This window comes from Saccopteryx bilineata, chromosome 9, assembly GCF_036850765.1.
Source record: "Saccopteryx bilineata isolate mSacBil1 chromosome 9, mSacBil1_pri_phased_curated, whole genome shotgun sequence".
Classification (NCBI taxonomy): Eukaryota; Metazoa; Chordata; class Mammalia; order Chiroptera; family Emballonuridae; genus Saccopteryx; species Saccopteryx bilineata.
In genome coordinates, this window is record NC_089498.1 from 69,854,859 (window position 1) to 69,876,155 (window position 21,297).

Sequence of the window (21,297 nt, forward strand, 5' to 3'; positions counted from 1 at the left end):
AACAAAAAAAGTATAAAACTTAGACAATGAAAATTATAAACCACTGTTGAAAGAAATTAAATCACCAAACATTTAGAAAGATATCCATGTTCATGGATCAGAAGACCAAATATTGCAAAGATATTAATACTCCCCAAACTGATCTACAGATTCAACATAAGGTTGTTTTAAATTTTATTGGAATGACACTGGTTAACATAATTAAGCAGATTTTAGTGCCCAATTCTACAGCACATCTCTGTACACTGTATTGTCTGTTCACACCCACAAATCAAGTCTTTGCCCATTACCATTTATTACCCTAAACCGGGGGTTGGGAACCTTTTCGGCTGAGAGAGCCATGAACGCCACATATTTTAAAATGTAATTCCATGAGAGCCATACAATATGTTTAACACTAAATATAAGTAAATGTGTGCATTTTATGTAAGACCAACACTTTTAAAGTACAATAAGTCTCTGAATTCTTTTTAATAATGTTGTTCTGCTGTTGCTAACCAATGATGAATAAAGTACTTCTTACCATTAATGCAACTTCTGGTGCTGCATGGTTTTGCTGATGGCTTTGTAGTCTGGTTGATACGTGGTGAGGTTAAGCTTCATGCAGGCGTTGAGACTTCCATCTGTTAAACGTGATCGTAGTTTGGTCTTAACGTTCTTTAGATGTGAGAAAGATTACTCATATGCATATGTAGAGCCAAACATTGTCAGTACATCAATACTCACACGCTGCAGTGTGTAGTATGTGACGGGAAGCGCGTTCTAAGTTTTGACAATCAGCTGGTCCGTGGGTTGAAGTTTTTTCATTTCTCCCCACTTGTGTTTGCTCGCCAACTCTGCTTGCTGTTGTGCAAGTCTTTCCAAATCTTCATTCAGTGACTTGAACTTATTCACCCACATGTCTGAGGCCTTCAGGTCAGCAGCTTGTGGCTCAAAATCTCTGATGGAGACACTGGGGATGTAACTCAGGTCGGCGCTGTCCACTGCACACTCATGTGGTTGGGTGATGAACTTAAAAAGATGAGTGCGCTCACAAAATTCTCCAAAGCGCGCTTTGAATGACTGCAGGAGATTAGATGTGAAGCCTGCTAGCTGCTGGAGATCAAGATGTTGATCAGGGTAACTTGCTGTGCATGCATCTTTAAACTCTCCCAGTTTTTCAAAGTGTAGTAAACGACCTGTTTCAATGTCAGCAATGAAGAGTTCCAGCTTGTTTTCAAATGCAAACACTGCTTGTTGAAAGGATAAGACTGTATTTCCAACGCCTTGCATTTTCACATTGAGCTGGTTCAGATGTTCAGTCTGATAGCACTACTACACCCTTGTGGCCTTGGCACTTGCAGTCTTCTGTCCTTTCCACCAACATTTACCATATTTTTTGCTCCATAAGATGCACTTTTTTCCCCAAAAGTGGAGGGGGAAATGCCCGTGCATCTTATGGAGCAAATGTTCTTTTTTCTTTCATCTTTCTTTCTTTCTTTCTTTCTTCCTTCCTTCCTTCCTTCCTTCCTTCCTTCCTTCCTTCCTTCCTTCCTTTCTTCCTCCTTCCTTCCTTCCTTCCTTCCTTCCTTCCTTTCTTCCTCCTTCCTTCCTTCCTTCTTTCCTCCCTTCCTTCCTTCCTTTCTTTCTTTCTTTCTTTCTTTCTTTCTTTCTTTCTTTCTTTCTTTCTTTCTTTCTTTCTTTCTTTCTTTCTCTCTTTCTGTTAAGCTGCTGTGGGGTCCTGGACAACTGGAAGAGTATTTGAACATTAAAGTCTCTTCTCATTTGTTAATAACACTGCTAATGGTTGTTAATACTGCTGTTGAACTTACATTGTTGAAATATTATTGTGGTATATTTTATTAAATATTTTAACACACCATTTGGTTCAGTATATTTTTTTTTCTTATTTTCCTCCTTAAAACCCTAGGTGAGTCTTATGGTCAGGTGTGTCTTATGGAGCAAAAAATATGGTATACCCCGGCACTTCACATGTTACTTCCTTCAGATGGCAGCTCAGATGTCGTCTTGTCAATGGAGTCTTTTCTGACCATGCTATATAAGATAGCTGCTCACCCCATCAGCCCAATTCTTTTATCTCCCTTAACCTGTTTACTTTTCTTTATAGTTCTTATCCCCTGACGTTGTGTAGTTATTTGTTTGTGATCTGTCTCCTCTACCAGAATACATACTCTATGGGAACAGAGACTTTCTTTCTTTTGTTCTCTGCTGCACCTCTTACATTGGTGCAGTATAGCAAGTGCTCAGAAAGTATTTGTGTACTGAATGAATGAGCAAGAGCCTCCTATTTTGAGTGTGAACATAAAAATAATCAAATAGTGCTATTCCCTGAGCTTTAAACACCAAAAACCCCTCACATATCCTTATAATATTTTGTGAATTAGGAACATTTTAATAGTATCATTGTAGAAAATAATTTAAAGTATCCTGATAGGTGTAAAGCCAGTAGTCACGGCCAGGGCCACTGGCCCATGCAGGTTCGCATTGGATTCGGACAGTTGGTAAAGAAACAATGGAGCCAAAAACTGATAGGCCATCTTCTTTAATTCTAGCTTGCACCCGACGGGCAAGTAAAAACACACACTGGGCTCCAAAACCCACTCACATTCAGTGCTCACAAAGCTACTGACTTAACCTAGTTTCCTAGAATCAAAGGTTTCTAGCTCACCAACCTTATTCTCCTTAGTTCCCCATCTCCTTCCTTATCCCAGATACAAACACTACACAAACTGGCCTCTCACTCAATACTCTGCCATCTTTGCTGCTTCTCCTGGCCACATGGCCTCTTTCTGCTCTCTGCTCTGCTCTCCTCCGCTCTCATGCTAATCATCCCAGGAACCAAGAGAGCAAGCTCCTGTTCTGCCCCCATTTTATAGTGTAGATTCAAAACCTTTAATCCAATATACAAAATAGGGAAGTCTCTAATACAAAGTCACTTCTCTGAGGCATGATTGGATTGTACCACCCCACATCAAAAAGGGTGGGAAAGGCTTAATCCCAAAACTAAGCCCCAGGCTACAAGGATTCTCAACACACATTAATATCACCTGGGCGATGGCCTCACATGGGCAGCGCCATCTTTAACAAAGTGAGCATAATACATTTTATCTGCCCAACAATAGGCCTTAAAAATATCTCATGAAGAGTAGTCAAAATCCTCTATAACAGGTGTTAAGGCAAATGTGCAGTCAATACTAACTTTACCTCTATACCTATTGTGAAAATACTGAAATACTTCTGTGTACCCCACTGCTAACGAGCTGATCTTCCTGACACCAGTCCCCCAAACACAACACTTGAAGTATTCCCCTAGCAACCAGAGATACAGCCTGTCACAGAGAGCACCTCCAGGACCTTGCTCCACTGTTGGACAGCACAGATGCCCAACAGGCCATTACCTATTTAATACTACCACAGGAGGTAGTAGCAATTAACAGGTTAAAGGGAAGAACCTAAAGATGAGGTCATTAAAAGCTACAGGAAAATAAAGAAACAAATGAAAAGCATCTTGTCATATCAGCTGGTTCCAGTGAGCAATTCTTCCTGTTGCTGATGCCAACATAAATCTCTATATAAAGGAGATGTCAGTTTTTCCAACAGGAAAAAAAAAAAAGGTCATTAAATTATCACCACAGATGCACATGCCAGTTATTACTAGAGTAGGAGCTGTAAAAATTTACATATTTATCTATGAGTCACCTTCTCTTTGCACATTACCGCTGGCCTGTTTTCCAGTTTCCAGAACAAAAGAAGCCTGCCTGGAATTATTCTGAGGTCAATCCCTTAATGACAATTGATAAGCAGAAAGCAAAAGAGTCCTTATCTTTCCTGTTAGGTGGCCTTTTCTTTATTCCATCCTCCTCCTCACATTTAATAAAAACGAGTTTGGGTTTATATTTCTCCTTTAATATATCAGCTAATCAAATGAATCACACAAGATAAATATTTGCCTGTTCTGGGAAGAGAGATCTCATTTTGTAAGCTTATACCAGCAAATGATGCTGGAACCTTTGAGAGACAGACACTCTCTTACTTCACTCCTAGGTCGACTTTGAGAACACATAGGTTCTTTTAAATTCATATTTCACAATAGAATTTGTATTATTATAGCCATATTTTAAATGCACAACACTTACAATTACTTGAGAAATAATAATAATGTAATATCAGCTTTGAAAAAACTCTGAAGAAAAATATACCAGCTGTTAGTGGTTCTCTGGCAGAGAGAGATAAGAACAGACTCCCACTTTCAACATTATTTATTACTATATGTTATTTTTATTCTGAAGGAAAGAAGCAATAATGAATTTTTGAATTAGAAAAACATTGAAACATTCAAAGGTATCAGCATGGGACAAACAGCTGCCCTTCAAATATCCGTATCTCTTTGAAGCCCACAAATCAATAACAAAAGTCTTATTTCACAAGACCTTTGACCCCTTGCTTCAGGGTCAAAGAGAAGTTTTAAAGCATTGACCCAAAACAGTTAGTCCTGCACATGCACGGGATTGGCATGAACAGCAGCCAAGTTCTTTTGTGTTCAGTGACACAATTTCTACAGTACAACCTGTCCTGCCTCCATCACCCATACCCAGAGAGGAGAAGGGATTTCCAAGAGCCTTCGGTTTCGAATGTTTTAAAATGAAAACAAGAAAGCTCTAAATGGTTACTTACAAAAGAAAACTATCCCATTTTGTTAAATTTTTATCTTGGAGTGTCGCAATTAAAGCAAGAGAAAGTCCACTGAATCATAATTGCCAAAATTCATTGAACTATTCGCGTATAGGGCACCTCATTTAATCTTCACAACAGACGCATGAAGTAATATACTATTACTCTACCTATTTACCTGTGAAAATGCTGAGGCTCAGAGAAGTTGTCCACAGTCAGATAGCTTGGAAGTGGGAGCTAGAACAATCCAGACCCACAAACTCATGTTCATATCTTCTACTCCAGGGGTAGTCAACCTTTTTAAACCTACCGCCCACTTTTGTATCTCCGTTAGTAGTAAAATTTTCTAACCACCCACCAGTTCCACAGTAATGGTGATTTATAAAGTAGGGAAGTAACTTTACTTTATAAAATTTATAAAGCAGAGTTACAGCAAGTTTAAGTATATAATAATAATTACTTGCCAAGTACTTTATGTCGGATTTTCACTGTTTGGCAGAATAAATCTTTATAAAACAACTTACTATAGTTAAATCTATCTTTTTATTTATACTTTGGTTGCTCCACTATCGCCCACCATAAAAGCTGGAACGCCCACTAGTGGGCGGTAGGGACCAGGTTGACTACCACTTTTCTACTCCATCATGCTAACAAATTAGTAATTTCTTTTTTTTTTTTCAGAGACAGAGAGTCAGAGAGAGGCATAGACAGGGACAGACAGACAGGAACAGAGAGATGAGAAGAATCAATCATTAGTTTCTCGTTGCACATTGAGACACCTTAATTGTTCATTGATTGCTTTCTCACATGTGCCTTGACCGCAGGCCTTCAGCAGACCAAGTAACCCCTTGCTGGAGCCAGTGACCTTGGGTCCAAGCTGGTGAGCTTTTTGCTCAAACCAGATGAGCCCACACTCAAGCTGGTGACCTTGGGGTCTCGAACCTGGGTCCTCCGTATCCCAGTCCGACGCTCTATCCACTGCACCACCGCCTGGTCAGGCCAAATTAATAATTTCAATGACAAAGCCTGAGACTACATTTAGTGAACCAAAAAGTATATGTTAATGGGTTTTATTTCTCCTACCTGCAGTTGCTCTATAGGCTAGTTTTTCACTTTAATGAAATTCATTTCAAAATCTTTCTAATGTATTCTGGATTTCCGTCAACCTAAAATCCAGTATCTGAGTGAATTTTTAACATTTTAAAATATTTTTCATCAGTAACCCTCTTTTTCCAGTATGTAAAGAAAAAGTTAAATTTTCACAAAAGTCTTATTCATTCAAATTGAGTAAATAGATGTTTAAACAGTTTTGAAAACAATTTTTACCCAAAGGTTGAATCATCTATCAACAGCAAGACCGACAGGGAAGATGTTGACATCTGTGTACCTTTTCATTTTAAACAATATCTACACAGTCCAGTGTTTGTCTGAACAAGAAGCCTTGAGGTTGCCAGTATGTGAAAACTCTCATCACTATGGCAACTAGAAATGGCAATGATTGCACAGTGATTCATCATATATCCCAAGTAGAAATTGTTTGCCAAGGACAGAGAAACAAATCAAAGCTACATTGCATTGGGTGACAATACCCAGTTAAAGAATAACCTGGGGCCTGATTGGCAGTGGCACAGTGGATAGAGCATCAACTTGGGACGCTGAGGACCCAGGTCGAAACCCAGGTCACTGGCTTGAGCATGGGCTTGCCAGCTTGAACATGGGATCATTGATATAATCCCAAGGTTGCTGGCTTGAGTCCAAAGGTCACTGGCTTTAGTTAGGGGTCACTGGCTCAGCTGGAGTCCCCAACCCTGTCAAGTATGAAAAGCAATCAATGAACAACTGAAGTGACACAACTATGAGTTGATGCTTCTTGTCTCTCTCCATTCCTGTATCTTTCTCTCAAGAAAATAAATAAATAAATAACCTGGGACTGGTAGTTGTTTTTAAGTGTTTATCAAATGTTTATATTTTTAAGTTAAGACATCTATCTTAATATTAACTCCAGTTTAGAGAAGTAATTAATATCTCTTAAAGAAATGTTCATGAACTCATTTATTTACTCAAGAAATTATTTGCACAAAGCAGATGTTCTCTGTGGTAGGTGCTGGGACATACCACTCTGAAGAAGACAAGCAGGAAGCCTGCCTCACTGAGCTGCCAGTCTGACTAACAAGTGAACAGGCAAGAAGGAGATGGTCTGATACACAGTTTGCTGCCTGATATATAGAGTGCCCTGGAAGTCACACCTGACTTCCCAGAGGAAGTGATGACTAAGCTGAGACCTGACACGGGAACATTGACCTAATTCTAGCCAATCAAAGTAGGGCAGGAATGGGCACAGGCTTCTGGGTGTTCCAGGCAGAGGAAGCAGCAGGTATTAAGATCTGAAGAGGAGAAAACAGAGCATTTTATGGAACCAAGGAAGTTCTGAGTGACTAAAACATGGACCTGTAGATATGGTGGTGGCAAGAAAATGAAAATGGAGATATGAGGGAGTAGTATACTACGTGAGAGGGTTGATACCTGAAAAACCTAATGACAAAGAGCAAACTACTGCTCTACATGTGCAATATGAGTAAATAACACAACCACAATGTAAAGCAAAAGAAGCCACACACAAAAGAGTACATGTTGTATGATTCTATTTACACTGAAATTCAAAACCAGGCAAAACAAATCAATGACAACAGAGATCCACAAATCAGAAAGGGTGCTGACTTTGAACAGGATATTAAAAGGAACTTCCGGGGTGCTGGAAAGTTTGTCTGGGCAGCGGTTAAACTGGTTACACAGAGACACAAATCCATCATGTTTGCACTTATGATTTGTTTGTACTGCCTTAAACAACTTATGCCTTAAGGAAAATCAAATGAGCAAAAGTAACAGTTAAGTATTTAACAAAAAAATGACTTCCTATACTGAAAAAGGATTTGTTTATAGAAATCAAATAAATTAATGATTTCTAGAAAAAAAATAATAAAGAGCTTTAAGATAAAGGAAACTCTTTTTATACCAATCTTTATGTATTTATTCACACATTTGATAAAAACATCAGAGTTAGGAATAAAATCATTATGATGACATGAGTAACTACCTTTACAGACCAAACTCAAGGGCAGTTAAATTCCCCAAAATCAGAACATGAGTAACACACAGCTCCTTAACACCTGTGCACTCACACACTCTTGCCCATAACAATGACAGGGGCTAAGTGCAGACCTAACCCAAAGCCTCTTCCCTGGCTTGTTGGGGCCCAGGGAGGGAAATATTCTTTAAGGAAGAGGAGTTTTAGTTTTATCATTTGTGCAATGTGGAGTTATAGACAAGCCTTAATCATAATATTTTTCTTATAGAAAAATTATACAGATACACATACTATATATGTAACTATAGCATATACATATAGCAAACATAATAATTAAATTTAAGATAGTATTACCTACCCTGAGGATAAAATCAGGATATGAATACATAGGAGACTGCAACTACATTGGTAAAGTTTTAAGTTGGGTGGCACATTACATGGGAATTTGTTTTGGTATTCTTCATATATATATATATATATATATATATATATATACACACACACACACACACACACACATATATATATATTAAATCATTTATTTTTTTCATAATTAAAACAAAAATTGACCACTATCTCTAGTGTGAAGCAATTAAAGAAGTGCTATAAGGATCTAAGCCTGAAATGATGGTGACCTGCTGTAGAGGCTGTGAGGACGGAGGGAAGAGGAGAGAGATATGGAAGGTAAATCACTAGAATTGACCAGATGCAAAGAAGAGGGAGACAAGGTTTTTGCTTGGCCAACTAAAGGGATGATGGTTTTATTTATTGAGATGGGGAAACAAACAAACAAAAAAACAAAAACAAAGGAGGGTTTCCTTTTCTCCACATCCTCACCAGCACTTGTTGTTTGTTGACTTATTGATGAGCACCTTTCTGACTGGTGGGAGGTGGTATCTCATTGTAGTTTTAATTTGCACTTCTCTGATGATTAGTGATGTTGAGCATTTTTTCATATATCTATCGACCACCCGTATGTCCCCTTTGGACATAAGTGTCTATTCAGGTCCTTACCCATATTTTAACTGGGTTGTTTTTTTTGGTGTTGAGTAGTGTAAGTTCTTTATATATTTTGGAAAGTAGCCCCCTACAGATGTATCATTGGCAAATATGTTCTTCCATTCAGTGGGTTCCCTTTCTGTTTTATTGGCGATTTCTTTTGCTGTGCGAAAGCTTTTTAGCCCATCAGTAAATGAGTGGATAAAAAGCTGTGGTAGCCCTGATTGGGTAGCTCAGTTGGTTGGAGCATTGTTCCAAAATGCCAAGTTTGCATACTCAATCCCCACTTAGGGCACATACAAGAATTGATCAATGAATGCATAAATAAGTGGAACAACAAATCAATGTTTATCTCTCTCCCATCCTCTCTAAAATCAATCAAAAAATTTAAAAAAAATTTTTTTACTGTGGTACATTTAAACAATGGAATACTAGTTGGCCATAATAAAAAGGAAGTCTTACTTTTTGAAAGAGCATGGATGGACCTAGAGATTATTATGCTAAGTGAAATAAGCCAGTCAGAAAGATAAACACCATATGATCTTACTTATATGTGGGATCTAATGAACAAAATAAATTGGTGAACAAAATAGAAACAGAGGCATAGACACATGGAACAGACTAACAGGTTTAAGAGGGAAGGGGGGTTGGGGGCCGGATGAAAGAAAGTGAAGGGATTGAGCAAATGAAAACTCATATATGTAACACAGAGACACAGACAACAGTGTGGTGATAACCAGAGGGAAAGGGAGGTGGGAGAGTTGATGGAGGTGGGCAAAGTGGGGGAAATGAGGAGGGAACGAGACTACCTGGGGCGATAAACGCAGGATGCAGTGTACAGATGATGTTTTGTTGAGTTGTACACTTAAAAGCTATCTGATTTTGTAAATCAATGTCACCTCAATAAATTATTTTAAAAATAAACAACATTTTTTACAATATAAATAAATAAATAAATATGAACAAGATTTTAGAGAGAGTGAGAGGATAATAATGAGCCATTCCAGTTTTTGACAGAGTGACTTTGAAATATCTCCAAATAGGGATTTCTAAGAAGCAATCAAAATTACAGTCTGAAAATGACGAAAGAGGCCTCAGTTAAGGATCAATTTGGGGACCATCAATAAAGAGCTAATGATTGAAGCCACAGGCTTAGACAAGACTCCAGAGACAACGTGGGGAGTAAGCCCAGAAGAGACTTTAGGAGAGAACCTTAGGGCAATGGAGAAAGAGACGCAAAGCCGACAGAAAGAGCAGTTTAAGAGATTGGAGGAAAAGCGTGAGTGTATAACTCTGGTAGCTAAGAGAAAAGAATGCTTCAAGAAAGCGGGCATGATCAACAGTGCCAAATTCTGAAGCAAGTTCAGGGAAGATAAAGACAAAAAAAGCAACCATTGGATTTGATAACCAAAAAGTCCTTGGTAATTATTACAAGGCAGTTTCCAAGAAAGGTGAGAAAGAAATCAAACTGGGCTAAATTGAAAACTGAGCGGAACGTAGGTAGAGATATCAACTGTGGACATATTTTTCAGGAAGTTTGTATCTAAAGGAGAATGATAAGTGAGGAACAAGAGGGAGACAGATTAAGAAAGGATTATTGGTTCATTGGTATTTTTTCAAGCTAAGATATACATAAGCATTTATGTCTAAATTTATGATAATGGAATTTAAGTTACCATAAAGGAAAAAACAAAAGTTTGAATATATTATCATACATATGGACATATCATATATGGACATATTCAGGTCCCTGAAATGAAGAAAACACAAGGCTCTCACCAAGACAACTATCTGGTTACAAGTATATTTAAGTTATGCTAACACTCCAGCAGTGGTGAAATAAGAAATAAATGAAACAAATTTTAAACCATGTATGTTATAGCAGAAAGAAAAATGGATGTTAAATGACTGTTAAAATGACTAGAAAAATGACCTTATATTATACTTTTCTTTCCCCTCCTACCATCCAATAGAGGGGAAAAAATCCTTTGTAACTGAATGAAAGAATAAGTTTGATAATAATAGGAAAAAAAAAACTAAGTTACTATTCAGTAGCTTTTTAGTTCTATATGCTATTCATTTTCATGAGAAACAGCTGTTAAATACCTACGTGCTTTGGAGTTTTCAGGATGCTTGTCAGGGTGACATTCCAGAGCTCTGACTTTAAATTCTGCCAGGATTTGTTCAACCTAAAACAAAAATCAATGTTTAAAATAAAGAATCCAACTTAAATATCATGAAGGACAAAGCTGGACATCAGTCCTTCCCAAATAGCCATGATCAACCCAACTTTTCATTTTGATGCTTACATTTGTATTTTGACTTTTTACTCTAAGAAAAAACTTCTTCAATAACAAAATTCAGAAAGCATCCATTAAAAGCCCCTATTCAAATTGTGGTCTAGAATGACAATTGAACTTGTTACTGTATTTAGATGATGACCCTAGATACCTATGAGCTCAATATGTTTAAATGTCGAAAATGGTCAGATAGGTTTATCCTAAGAATGTTTATAAAGATGTGTTCATACATCTAAGTCCTTCAAGAGATGTTTAGCCTGACCTGTTGTGGTGCAGTGGGTAGAGCAGTGGCTCTCAAACATTTTGAAGTCAGGGCGCATTTAAAATCTTACAAATAATTGTAGGCGCACTATATACAAATTTCTGAGAAATACGTTATAATAATTAAGTCAAATATTAAATAAAAAATATAAAGTCCAAGCATGCTTTTATGATAATTAAAAAAAATAAATACAACAAATTAAATTTATTCTGACATTAAAAAATATTTTACGTTACATTTTTTGAGTTATGCTTTTTAGAATTCATAAAAAAGAGGGGTTAAAAAATTTTAAAATGACAAAAAAGTTATCTTTTTATATATAGAAATACATTCTTAGTAAGATTTATTATATTTGGCAGGTCCCGGCACAAATGTGTTAAGTTTTTTCATTCTTGTGTTTATGAGAAACATGAGCCTGATGTGTCCTAGCAATTTCTTCAATGTTTGGGCATATAGTTGAAAGGCAAACTCTCATTTCCTCAATACATTGAAGAATTCCTCTCCTTTTACTCTTAATTGTGTTGAGTGCAGAAAACCCCCACCATACATATCATTTTAACTTGACCAAACAAAGGATAGAGGGAACTTGCCTCCAGTCTTTCCAGGGAACATGTCGGGTAGTGTAAACAAACCAGCACCACAGCTTAACAGCCTTTTGCAACCTAATCAGGCAAGTGAGGTGGGGGTTTGGGCAGACTGTCAGCTTACAGCCAATTCCCCACACCTCTGTCCCCCAAAAATCTGAACACCAAAAACCCTGTTGGTTTTTTGGTCTCCAGCAGGCACATATTTCTCTGGAATACCATAGGGCGCACCTGGAAAACTTCTAGGGCACACCAGCGCACCCTGGCACACACTTTGAGAACCACTGGGGTAGAGCATTGTTCTGGAATGCTGAGGTCACTGGTTTGAAACCCCAGGCTTGCCTAGTCAAGGCAACTATGATTTGAGACTTCCCACTCCTCCACCACCACCTTTCTCTTTCTTTCCTCTCTCTATAATCAATTAACACAATTAATTTAGAAGAAAAAAAAAGATTCTAGCCACCATTCATTATTCGATTGTCCAGTTTCCTTCTTCCTGTCTTTTGGCCCTTTTCAATTTTTTTTTTTGAAGAATTTCACAATTTTTAGGCCCTGGCCGGTTGGCTCAGTGGTAGAGCGTCGGCCTGGCGTGCAGAAGTCCCAGGTTCGATTCCCGGCCAAGGCACACAGGAGAAGCGCCCATGTACTTCTCCACCCCTCCCCATCTCCTGCCTCTCTGTCTCTCTCTTCCCCTCCCGCAGCCGAGGCTCCATTGGAGCAAAGATGGCCGGGGCGCTGGGGATGGCTCCGTGGCCTCTGCCCCAGGTGCTAGAGTGGCTCTGGTCGCGGCAGAGCGACGCCCTGGAGGGGCAGAGCATTGCCCCCTGGTGGGCAGAGCATCGCCCCTGGTGGGCGTGCCAGGTGAATCCCGGTTGGACGCATGCGGGAGTCTCTCTGACTGTCTCTCTCCATTTCTAGCTTCAGAAAAATACAAAAAAAAAAAAAAAAAAGAATTTCACAATTTTTAAAAAAAGGATATAATTCAAACCTGATCATTTTGCTACCAACTAACATTTTGGTTAGAGATTTGACTAGGAGAACAAACTTCAGCCCAAACTGGAATTATGTTTGAAGGCTATCTGTGATTTGATTTGATTTAATTTGATTTCACTCACCCATTTAATCTTTATTATCAGGAATACTCAGGACTTAGCTTTATTAATCATATTTGCAATGACAGCAGCAGGAGAGACAATAGTGTTTATGTGGCTCGGAAATCTGATTGCTCCATTTTAAAGCCCAGTTCTGCCCTGAGACTTTAGGCAAGTTATATAACTTCTAAGTGCCTAGGTTTCCTCATCTTTGCATTACACAAATAATATAAGTAGAGCACTATATATAAAGCCTGCTTATAGTAAGACCTCAATAATAGTAACTATTATTGAATGTCAGTGGTTGGTCCTGACCATTTGGCTCAGTGGATAGAGCATTAGTATATGGGTGTCCCAGGTTTGATTCCCAGTCAGGGCATACATGAGAAGCAACTATCTGCTTCTCTTCCCCTCCCTCTGCCCCTTCTCTCTCTCTTCCCTTCTCAAAGCCAGTGGCTTCAAGCATCAGCCAGGGTGCTGAGGATAGCTTGGTTGATTCAAGCACCAGCCCCAGAGAGGGGCTGCCAGGTGGATCCTGGTTGGGAGGCATGCAGGTGTCTATCTCCCCTCCTCTCACTTAAAAAAAAAAATGTCAGTGATTAAGTCACTTGTCTGAAGTCATTTATCTAGTTACTAAAAAAGTTAAGTTTGTTTGTTAACTAGCAGTTGGATTTCATATTCGATCATCTTTCCCACTGTTTTATATGGCTGAATTCTTCAGGTTCTGGGACCTATTTTTAAGTTCTATATTTATTATTAACTAGTTAATGAAAGCAAATTACCTCCTATTTGAGAAATAAACTCTCAAGCAGCTCAGCTCAATATTGTCATAAGATTCATGGGAGGAGAAATATATTTATCAGTTCCATGTCATTCTTAATCAATTCTCATAAAATATTTCTTCACTTTTATAATCAGACTGTATTAGACATGTACATGTATAAAGCCCTAATAACTTTATTCTTTTCCTTGTTAAGCATCTACTGACAATCCCTTGGAAAAATAGGAAGAGATAAGCTTTAATTTAAGTGCCTAGGTTTCCTCACCTTTGCAATACACAAATATGTAATTTTTTTGTAAAATTTTTTACAAAATTTTTCCTCTTCCTGGGTGCTTTCTGTAACCATCAATCACCATAACCTGCTTGTATAACAAAGAAAATAGAGAAGAATTTCTTTTCCTTTCTTTTTTAATTAAGTGAAAGGTAGGGAGGGAGACAGAGAGACAAAGAGACTCTCCAATGAGCCCACTAGGGGGCAATGCTCTGTCCATCTGGGGCCGCTGCTCTGCTACTCAGAACAGAGCCTCAGCAACGGAGGCCAAATTGCTCAAACCATCTGAGCTATGACTGTGGGAGGAGAGTAGGGGGAGACAGAGTGAGAGAGAAGGGGGGAGGGGTGGAGAAGCAGATGGACACTTCTCCTGTGTGCCCGGATTGGGAATTGAACCTGGGACTTCCACACGCCAGGCTGGTGCTCTACCACTGAAGCAACCAACCAGGGCCACTTCTTTTCCAATTTTAAAATATTAAATATTCTTGCTTGGCCTGTGGTAGTGCGGTGGATAGAGCATCGACCTGGAACGCTAAGGTCGCCAGTTCGAAACCTTGGACTTGCCTGGTCAAGGCACATACGGCAGGCAACAAACAACTAAAGTGAAGCAATGATGAGTTGTTACTTCTAACCCCCCTCCCTTCATCTCTTTGTAAAATTAATGAGTAAAATCTTTTTTAAAATAAAATAAAATAAAATGTTAAATATTCTAAAGATACTAATAGTAAGCATTTTATCATTAGTAACTAACTTATGAATACTCACAGCCCTGACCGGTTAGCTCAGTTGATTAAGAGCGTCGTCCAAAAACAACAAGTTTGAGGGTTTGATCCCGGGTCAGGGCACACACAGGAAGCAATTAATAAATGCAAGACTGAGTGGAACAGCAAATGAATGCTCTCCTTACTCTTCCCCTTCCTCCCTTCCTTTCTCTGCCTCTCTAAAACTCAATAAAAATTAAGCCCTGGCTGGACAGTTCAGTTGTCTGGAGTGTGGTTCCAGGGCACAGAGGTTGCCAGTTCCATTCCTCAGTCAAGGCACATAGAGGAGCAGCTCACTGTTCCTGTCTTTCTCTCCCCACCCACCCCACCATCCCGCCTCTCTCAAAACAAAATTAAATTAAATGTATGAATACTCACACTCTCACTTTAAAAACAATTCTATCAATACATAATAAAAAGTAAAAGCTCCTTTACCCATCTTCCTCCGAGATAACAAGTTACAGCTTTCAAGACACATTTTTGACATATATATATATATCTTGCGGGAATTTAATACATAAATAGATTATAGCATACCTAGTTATCAAAGGTAGAAATTTGGGGTTTTACTGTTATTTTATTTTTTTATTCTTGTCCCATTAGGAAACATTCTGGTATTAGCCCATGGAAGAAAATGTGTCAAAATGGTTAATTCTCAGTAGTGCTAATATGTGTAGTTGTTAATTTCTTCCTTATATTTTCTGTATTTGCCAATTTCATATTTTAAAAAAATTAAGAATAGTTCATATATATCTTTCATTATTTTTCATAGTTTTACTGTCACAAAGTTTATCATAAATTTTTTATGAAGGGCTGGTTCTGGCTGAACCGATAAAGTGGGTTAATTTGTCTTGGACATACTCTATTAATCTCTTGGCATCCCCATCCCATGTGTCTAGTACCAAGTGCAACCCATGGGCAAGTGATACCCTCAATGTCAAAGTCCACCAAAGCCTGACTTACTGATTCAGTGTTCAGTGGTCTGGAAAACTGCCTATCCTATTGGCCAGTAATCATACAAAAATGTTTAACTTTATTTATAATCAAATAAATCAAAACATCCAAGGAATAATAATGACCAGTGTTATGGAAGGTGTAAAGAATTGAACATTTTCATGTTCTCCTGGTACAAATTCCATGGAAAACAATTGTGATATATATATTTTTTCATACTCTTTCATCCAACAATTCTAATTCAAGGATATTGTCTAAGGAGGCAATCAAAGGTGGGAAAAGAATTTATTATAAGAAAGTTCACACTTAACTGACCAGTGGTGGTGCAGTGGATAGAGCATTAACCTGGGATGCTGAGGTCCCAAATTTGAAAACCTGAGGGCTCCAGCTTGAGTCTAAGATCATCAACATGATCCCACAGTCGCTGGCTTGAAGCCCAAGGTCATTGGCTTGAAGCCCAAGGTTGCTGGCTTAAGCAAGGGGTCATTGGCTTGGCTGGAGCCCCCCATTCAGGGCATTTATGAGAAGCAATCAATGAACAACCAAAGTGCTTCTCATATCTTTCTCTTTCTTGCTAAAAAAAATCATCTTATAGTAGATAACTTTTTACAAGCTGAGAAAATTTATATATTTTTATGAGAAAAAGTAAGCTACAACACATTTTGTGCAGTATAAATCTATAAATCCATGTTTCACCTCAAAATAAATGATGTAACATATATATGTATGTGTTCACATATACATATATAATAATGATAATAATAATAGCTAAGATTTATTGAGACTTACTATGCGCCAAGCATTGCTCTAAGCTTTTACATACAGTGTCTCATTTAATTCCCACAACTTTATGGGGCAGGTACTATTATTATTCTCACTTTGCAGATTGAGAAATCAGACATAGAGAAGTTAAATAATTTTCCCAATTCACACAGCTAGTAAGAAGCCAGAATTTGAGTTTAGGCAGTCTGATTTCAAATACATATAAAAAGACACATATAAATGTATGCACATATATGCATGTACTTATCTATATAATACATAGATATAGCACATGTCATCTACCCAAATATTAAGCATCTAGGTTAACATTTTTCTTTGTGCTCCCTTTATATTCCATATCTCCTTATTAAACATATATTAATTTTTTAATTAAATTTAAAAATATTTAAACTTATCTTTTCCATATTCTATTAGCACAATATTTTGATCTGTTCCAGGAAATACAATAGTATGCAATAAAAACTAATCTGCCAGGTGCTAGAGTGGCTCTGGTAGCGGCAGAGCGACGCCCCGGAGGGGCAGAGCATCGCCCCCTGGTGGGCGTGCCGGGTGAATCCCGGTCGGGCGCATGCGGGAGTCTGTCTGACTGTCTCTCCCCGTTTCCAGCTTCAGAAAAATACAAAAAAAAAAAAAAAAAAAAGAACTAATCTGATTCCCACTCAGAGATATCTTGTCTAGCTTTCCCTGGCCACACAAATGTCCTCTGTCTCTCCTTCCATGCATCTAAATTTTGATGGCATAAGATCATTTCAAGCCCCATCTCTTCCTTGAAGTCTTTTCAGATATTCTTTCTTTATTTCTTGTTGCACTTAATAGACAGTACCACGTAGCACAGTATTTATCTTTTCTCATCTGTTCTCAAATTATTTCTTGTGTATTAGCTCCACAACTGGATACCAAGTTCCTTACACACTCAAACAACATCTCACCTTTTTGTTTTGTTTTGTTCCCCACCCACTTTGTTTCTAGTACTGGTCTGATGCCACTGATGCCAAGTGTTGAATAAATACTTGATTACAGACTGACAGGTGTTCTTCAAATAACATGACTGTAGCATAATAGGAGACTTCTGAACGTTTTGATTTATTCATTAAAAGAATGAACTCATTGCCCTGGCTGGGTTGCTTAGTTAGTTAGAGCACTGTCCTGATATGCCAAGACTACGGATTTGATCCCCAGTCAAGCCACACACAAGAAGGAACCAATGAATGCATAAATAAGCAGAACAAAAAATCGATTTTCTGTCTTGTCTGTCAGTCTGTCTGTCTCTCTGTGTCCCTTCCTCTCTCTCTCTAAAATCAATTTTTTAAAAAAAAGAATGAACTGATTCTAGTGACAAAATTTATATATTGCAGAAAAGAGAAAACTCATTTTAATAAATGGGTGAATTAGTACCCATCAATTCAATTCAGTTAGATTGAAACTGAATTTTCCACACAAAACGCCAGATATTAGCCATATCTCTGAAATAAATTCCATGAGAGATCAACCTACATTATTGTAATCAAATGATAATTAATTAAAGCATAAGCTTTAAAAAGCCACAAAATATATATCATGGTAGTACTGGGTTATAATATATAAAACTTGATATCGATTAATCCACAGTGACAAAAATTGTTGAATGAATAACTAAATGTGGAAGAACACTACACTTTTTCTTCTGTAAAGAAAATGTACAGCTTTTCTTTACAGAAGAATTTCAAGTAATAATGGTTATAGGCAAGATTTGCCAAAGGATGCTAAAATCAGTGGATGAAAGTTTGAGGAGAAAGAATCTTCACCAAGATACATGTCAATTACAAAAGGGAAAATAGTAGCCCTCCAGTAAAAAAGACTGACAGACACCACCTTAACTAAGTGATCAAGGTCAATAAGAAATACCAATATCATGCACCCTTGGTATGACACGGTGAGGAAGGCACTATATACCACCTGCAGTGTTCTTTCTAAAAACAAAGAACCTCAATCTAATCGTGACATCAGATAAAACAAAATTAAGGGATACAATATTCTACTGACTTTACTCTTCAAAGTGTCCAAGTCATGAAAGATAAGGAGGGTATAAGAAATTGTCATCTTAGAGGAAGCTAAGGAAATGGGGTAACCAAATGTAAGAAAAAGATCTTTGTTTTAGATGTTGGAAGAGAAAAAGGGCATTAGTAGAAAAATTGATGAAATTAGAATGGGGATATAACAACCTTTACTTTGTAACCTAGCATGGCATTATTTTTTTAATTCAAATTGGGAAACTTATTAAGTTCAATTATGTTCCTTTGATTTTTTTTTTTTTTTTTTGTATTTTTTTTTATTTTTCTGAAGCTGGAAACGGGAGAGACAGACTCCCGCATGTGCCGGACCGGGATCCACCCAGCACGCCCACCAGGGGGCAACGCTCTGCCCACCAGGGGGCGATGCTCTGCCCCTCCAGGGCGTCGGTCTGTTGCGACCAGAGCCACTCTAGCGCCTGGGGTGGGGGCCAAGGAGCCAGCCCCAGCGCCCGAGCCATCTTTGCTCCAATGGAACCTCGGCTGCAGGAGAGGAAGAGAGAGACAGAGAGAAAGGAGAGGGGGAGGGGTGGAGAAGCGGATGGGCGCTTCTCCTGTGTGCCCTGGCCGGGAATTGAACCCGGGACTTCTGCATGCCAGGCCGACACTCTACCGCTGAGCCAACCGGCCAGGGCTGTTCCTTTGATTTTAAATAGTTCCTTCAAAATTATTTGGCAATGGTAGAATCCATGGTGTAAAAACACATATGCCAAAAATGGTAATAACACTTCTCAGTTGCTATCAACAAAATAACCACCAAATTAAACAAGAGAAAGATATTATCCTAAAGAAAAATTATGCACCTAAAAGAGCATTATAACCTGGTGTATGTGTGCATGTGTAACTACAAGGTATCTAAGATAAACTCCTCAGGATGATGACAAAAGAGATTTTAATCCTTTGTGTCCAATATCACATTCTTTTCTCAAAAGTACATCTCATTATTAAACTCCAGCCAGATGAAACAAAGATAAATAGAAAAATATTTTTGCTTTAAAATATTTTAATAGCTTTATTTTAGTAATAAAAATATTTTAAATATACTTATAAAATAGAAAATAATTTGAATATATTAAATAATATTATTTAACTATATTTTCATATTTATAGCATCAGTATTGAAAATGGGAAATAAATAAAATAGTTAATAATAAGAGAATAATAAATTGTAGTGCAATAATAAAATGAAATATGCAACCATTAAAATATGTATGAAGAATGTTTCATGGCATGGAGAAATCTTTGTTAAAATGTTAGTGGGTAAAAAGTAGGAATCAACAAGTACATATAATATCCCCCTAAACATGTCTTCAAAACTATGCATGGGGAAACCCCTGAAGATTAATACAGCATACGTTAGTAGTGTTACCCTTAGCAGGCATAATTATCAATGTGTTTCCATAATTTAAGAAACTTCTACAACCTTTAAAATTGTCTATGGGGACCTTGAAAACATTTTTTTAAAATAAGTGAACAACTACAGAATTTTCACATTTAGTGTTAGAAGCTATCCTTTTAAGAAATAATTTATCTCACACAATTTGAAGTATTAACAAAAAAAGATGCTTCTTGGTTTGTATAATTTAGCTGCTCACATAATATTACATACTTTAATAAAACATTTTAAAATCACTAATTATAGAAAAATGACATTTCAATTATAATGTAAATTACCATAAAAAGCTCTAGCTTATTTATGCTATGAAACATGGCCAACGGCAATTATAATAAAATTTCAAATGTCTTTTTAAATATATTTAAAATAGAGCCTATGGTCATGTGCCAGAATATACATATTCAATCAGAAGTGTTCATAAAATTGCAAGAGGATACTATTCAAGTAAAGACCCAACATACATTTAAATCCTTAACTTTCTAAGCCAAAAAGTACTTTAAAATAACACAAGATTAGGTTTTTTGGCAATGTAAGTAAAATTTCAAAGTTAAAATCTTAAATAAAACTTGAAATAGTGTTGTGAAAAACCATAGCATTATCCACTGTCTTACCGAAGACAGCTCATCACATCCCAGTATCATGTAGTAGTCTTCAGTATCTTCCAACCTGTAATTCAGTATTGCGTCCATTTAGATCACTAAATCAGCTCTTCTTGTCCCTGAATCAAGAGGCACAATGAGCTGTGGAGTAGCAGGAAAAGCCTTTTAAAATATGGTTGACAGCAGCACATTCCAAACTGTACTAACTAGATTTAAGGCTAAACACAGTCCATACAGCAGATGTCACCCAAGATCTGCGTAAACTACATTTCATTGGCTGTTTACAGAGAAAAAAAAATAGAACACGTACCTAACTGTTGCAGTGCTGCCTGGGATTTGTAGTTTAAATTTATGTAAATGATGCTGATGAATCACTCCTCTTCTGGAAAAACAAAGCCTGTCAATTTTTACAAATTCTAGGATTCATTAAATATGAGTAGCGGGTGGTTTTCTGAATGTTTAGAATATTTCAGAATTTTTTAAATTGTTTGAGTAGAAGGAAATACACTAGGAAAGCAAATTTTCATTCACCAGATAACGTATTCATTCAGGAAATATTAAGGACCTAGGCTGTGCCCAGCGTGGATGTAGGAAACGTATGGTAAACAAGCCTGGGTTCCTAGGGAGCTTACATACTGATGGAGGGAGGCCAATAAAACATGCAGACAAATAAAATCATTTAAAAGAAATACAAGTAAAATTTGTATTTATT

At 37.5% G+C, this 21,297-nt stretch overlaps 1 protein-coding gene across 2 annotated transcripts in view; it reads right to left on the bottom strand.

The window, feature by feature from the left end:
- DNAJC12 (DnaJ heat shock protein family (Hsp40) member C12) overlaps nt 1–20,804 on the bottom strand; it is a 46,065-nt gene extending 25,261 nt beyond the window's left edge. Inside the window, exons 1-2 of one of the 2 annotated variants that reach the window (XM_066243570.1) lie at nt 20,598–20,804; nt 10,866–10,944 (exon numbers count right to left, since the gene is read on the bottom strand). In XM_066243570.1, the coding sequence (XP_066099667.1) occupies nt 10,866–10,944; nt 20,598–20,675 (157 nt within the window). In that variant the 5' untranslated portion in view covers nt 20,676–20,804. The remainder of the gene's footprint in view (nt 1–10,865; nt 10,945–20,597) is intronic. The other variant, XM_066243571.1, reaches the window with a different exon arrangement.
- Between the last annotated feature and the right edge of the window lie 493 nt (nt 20,805–21,297).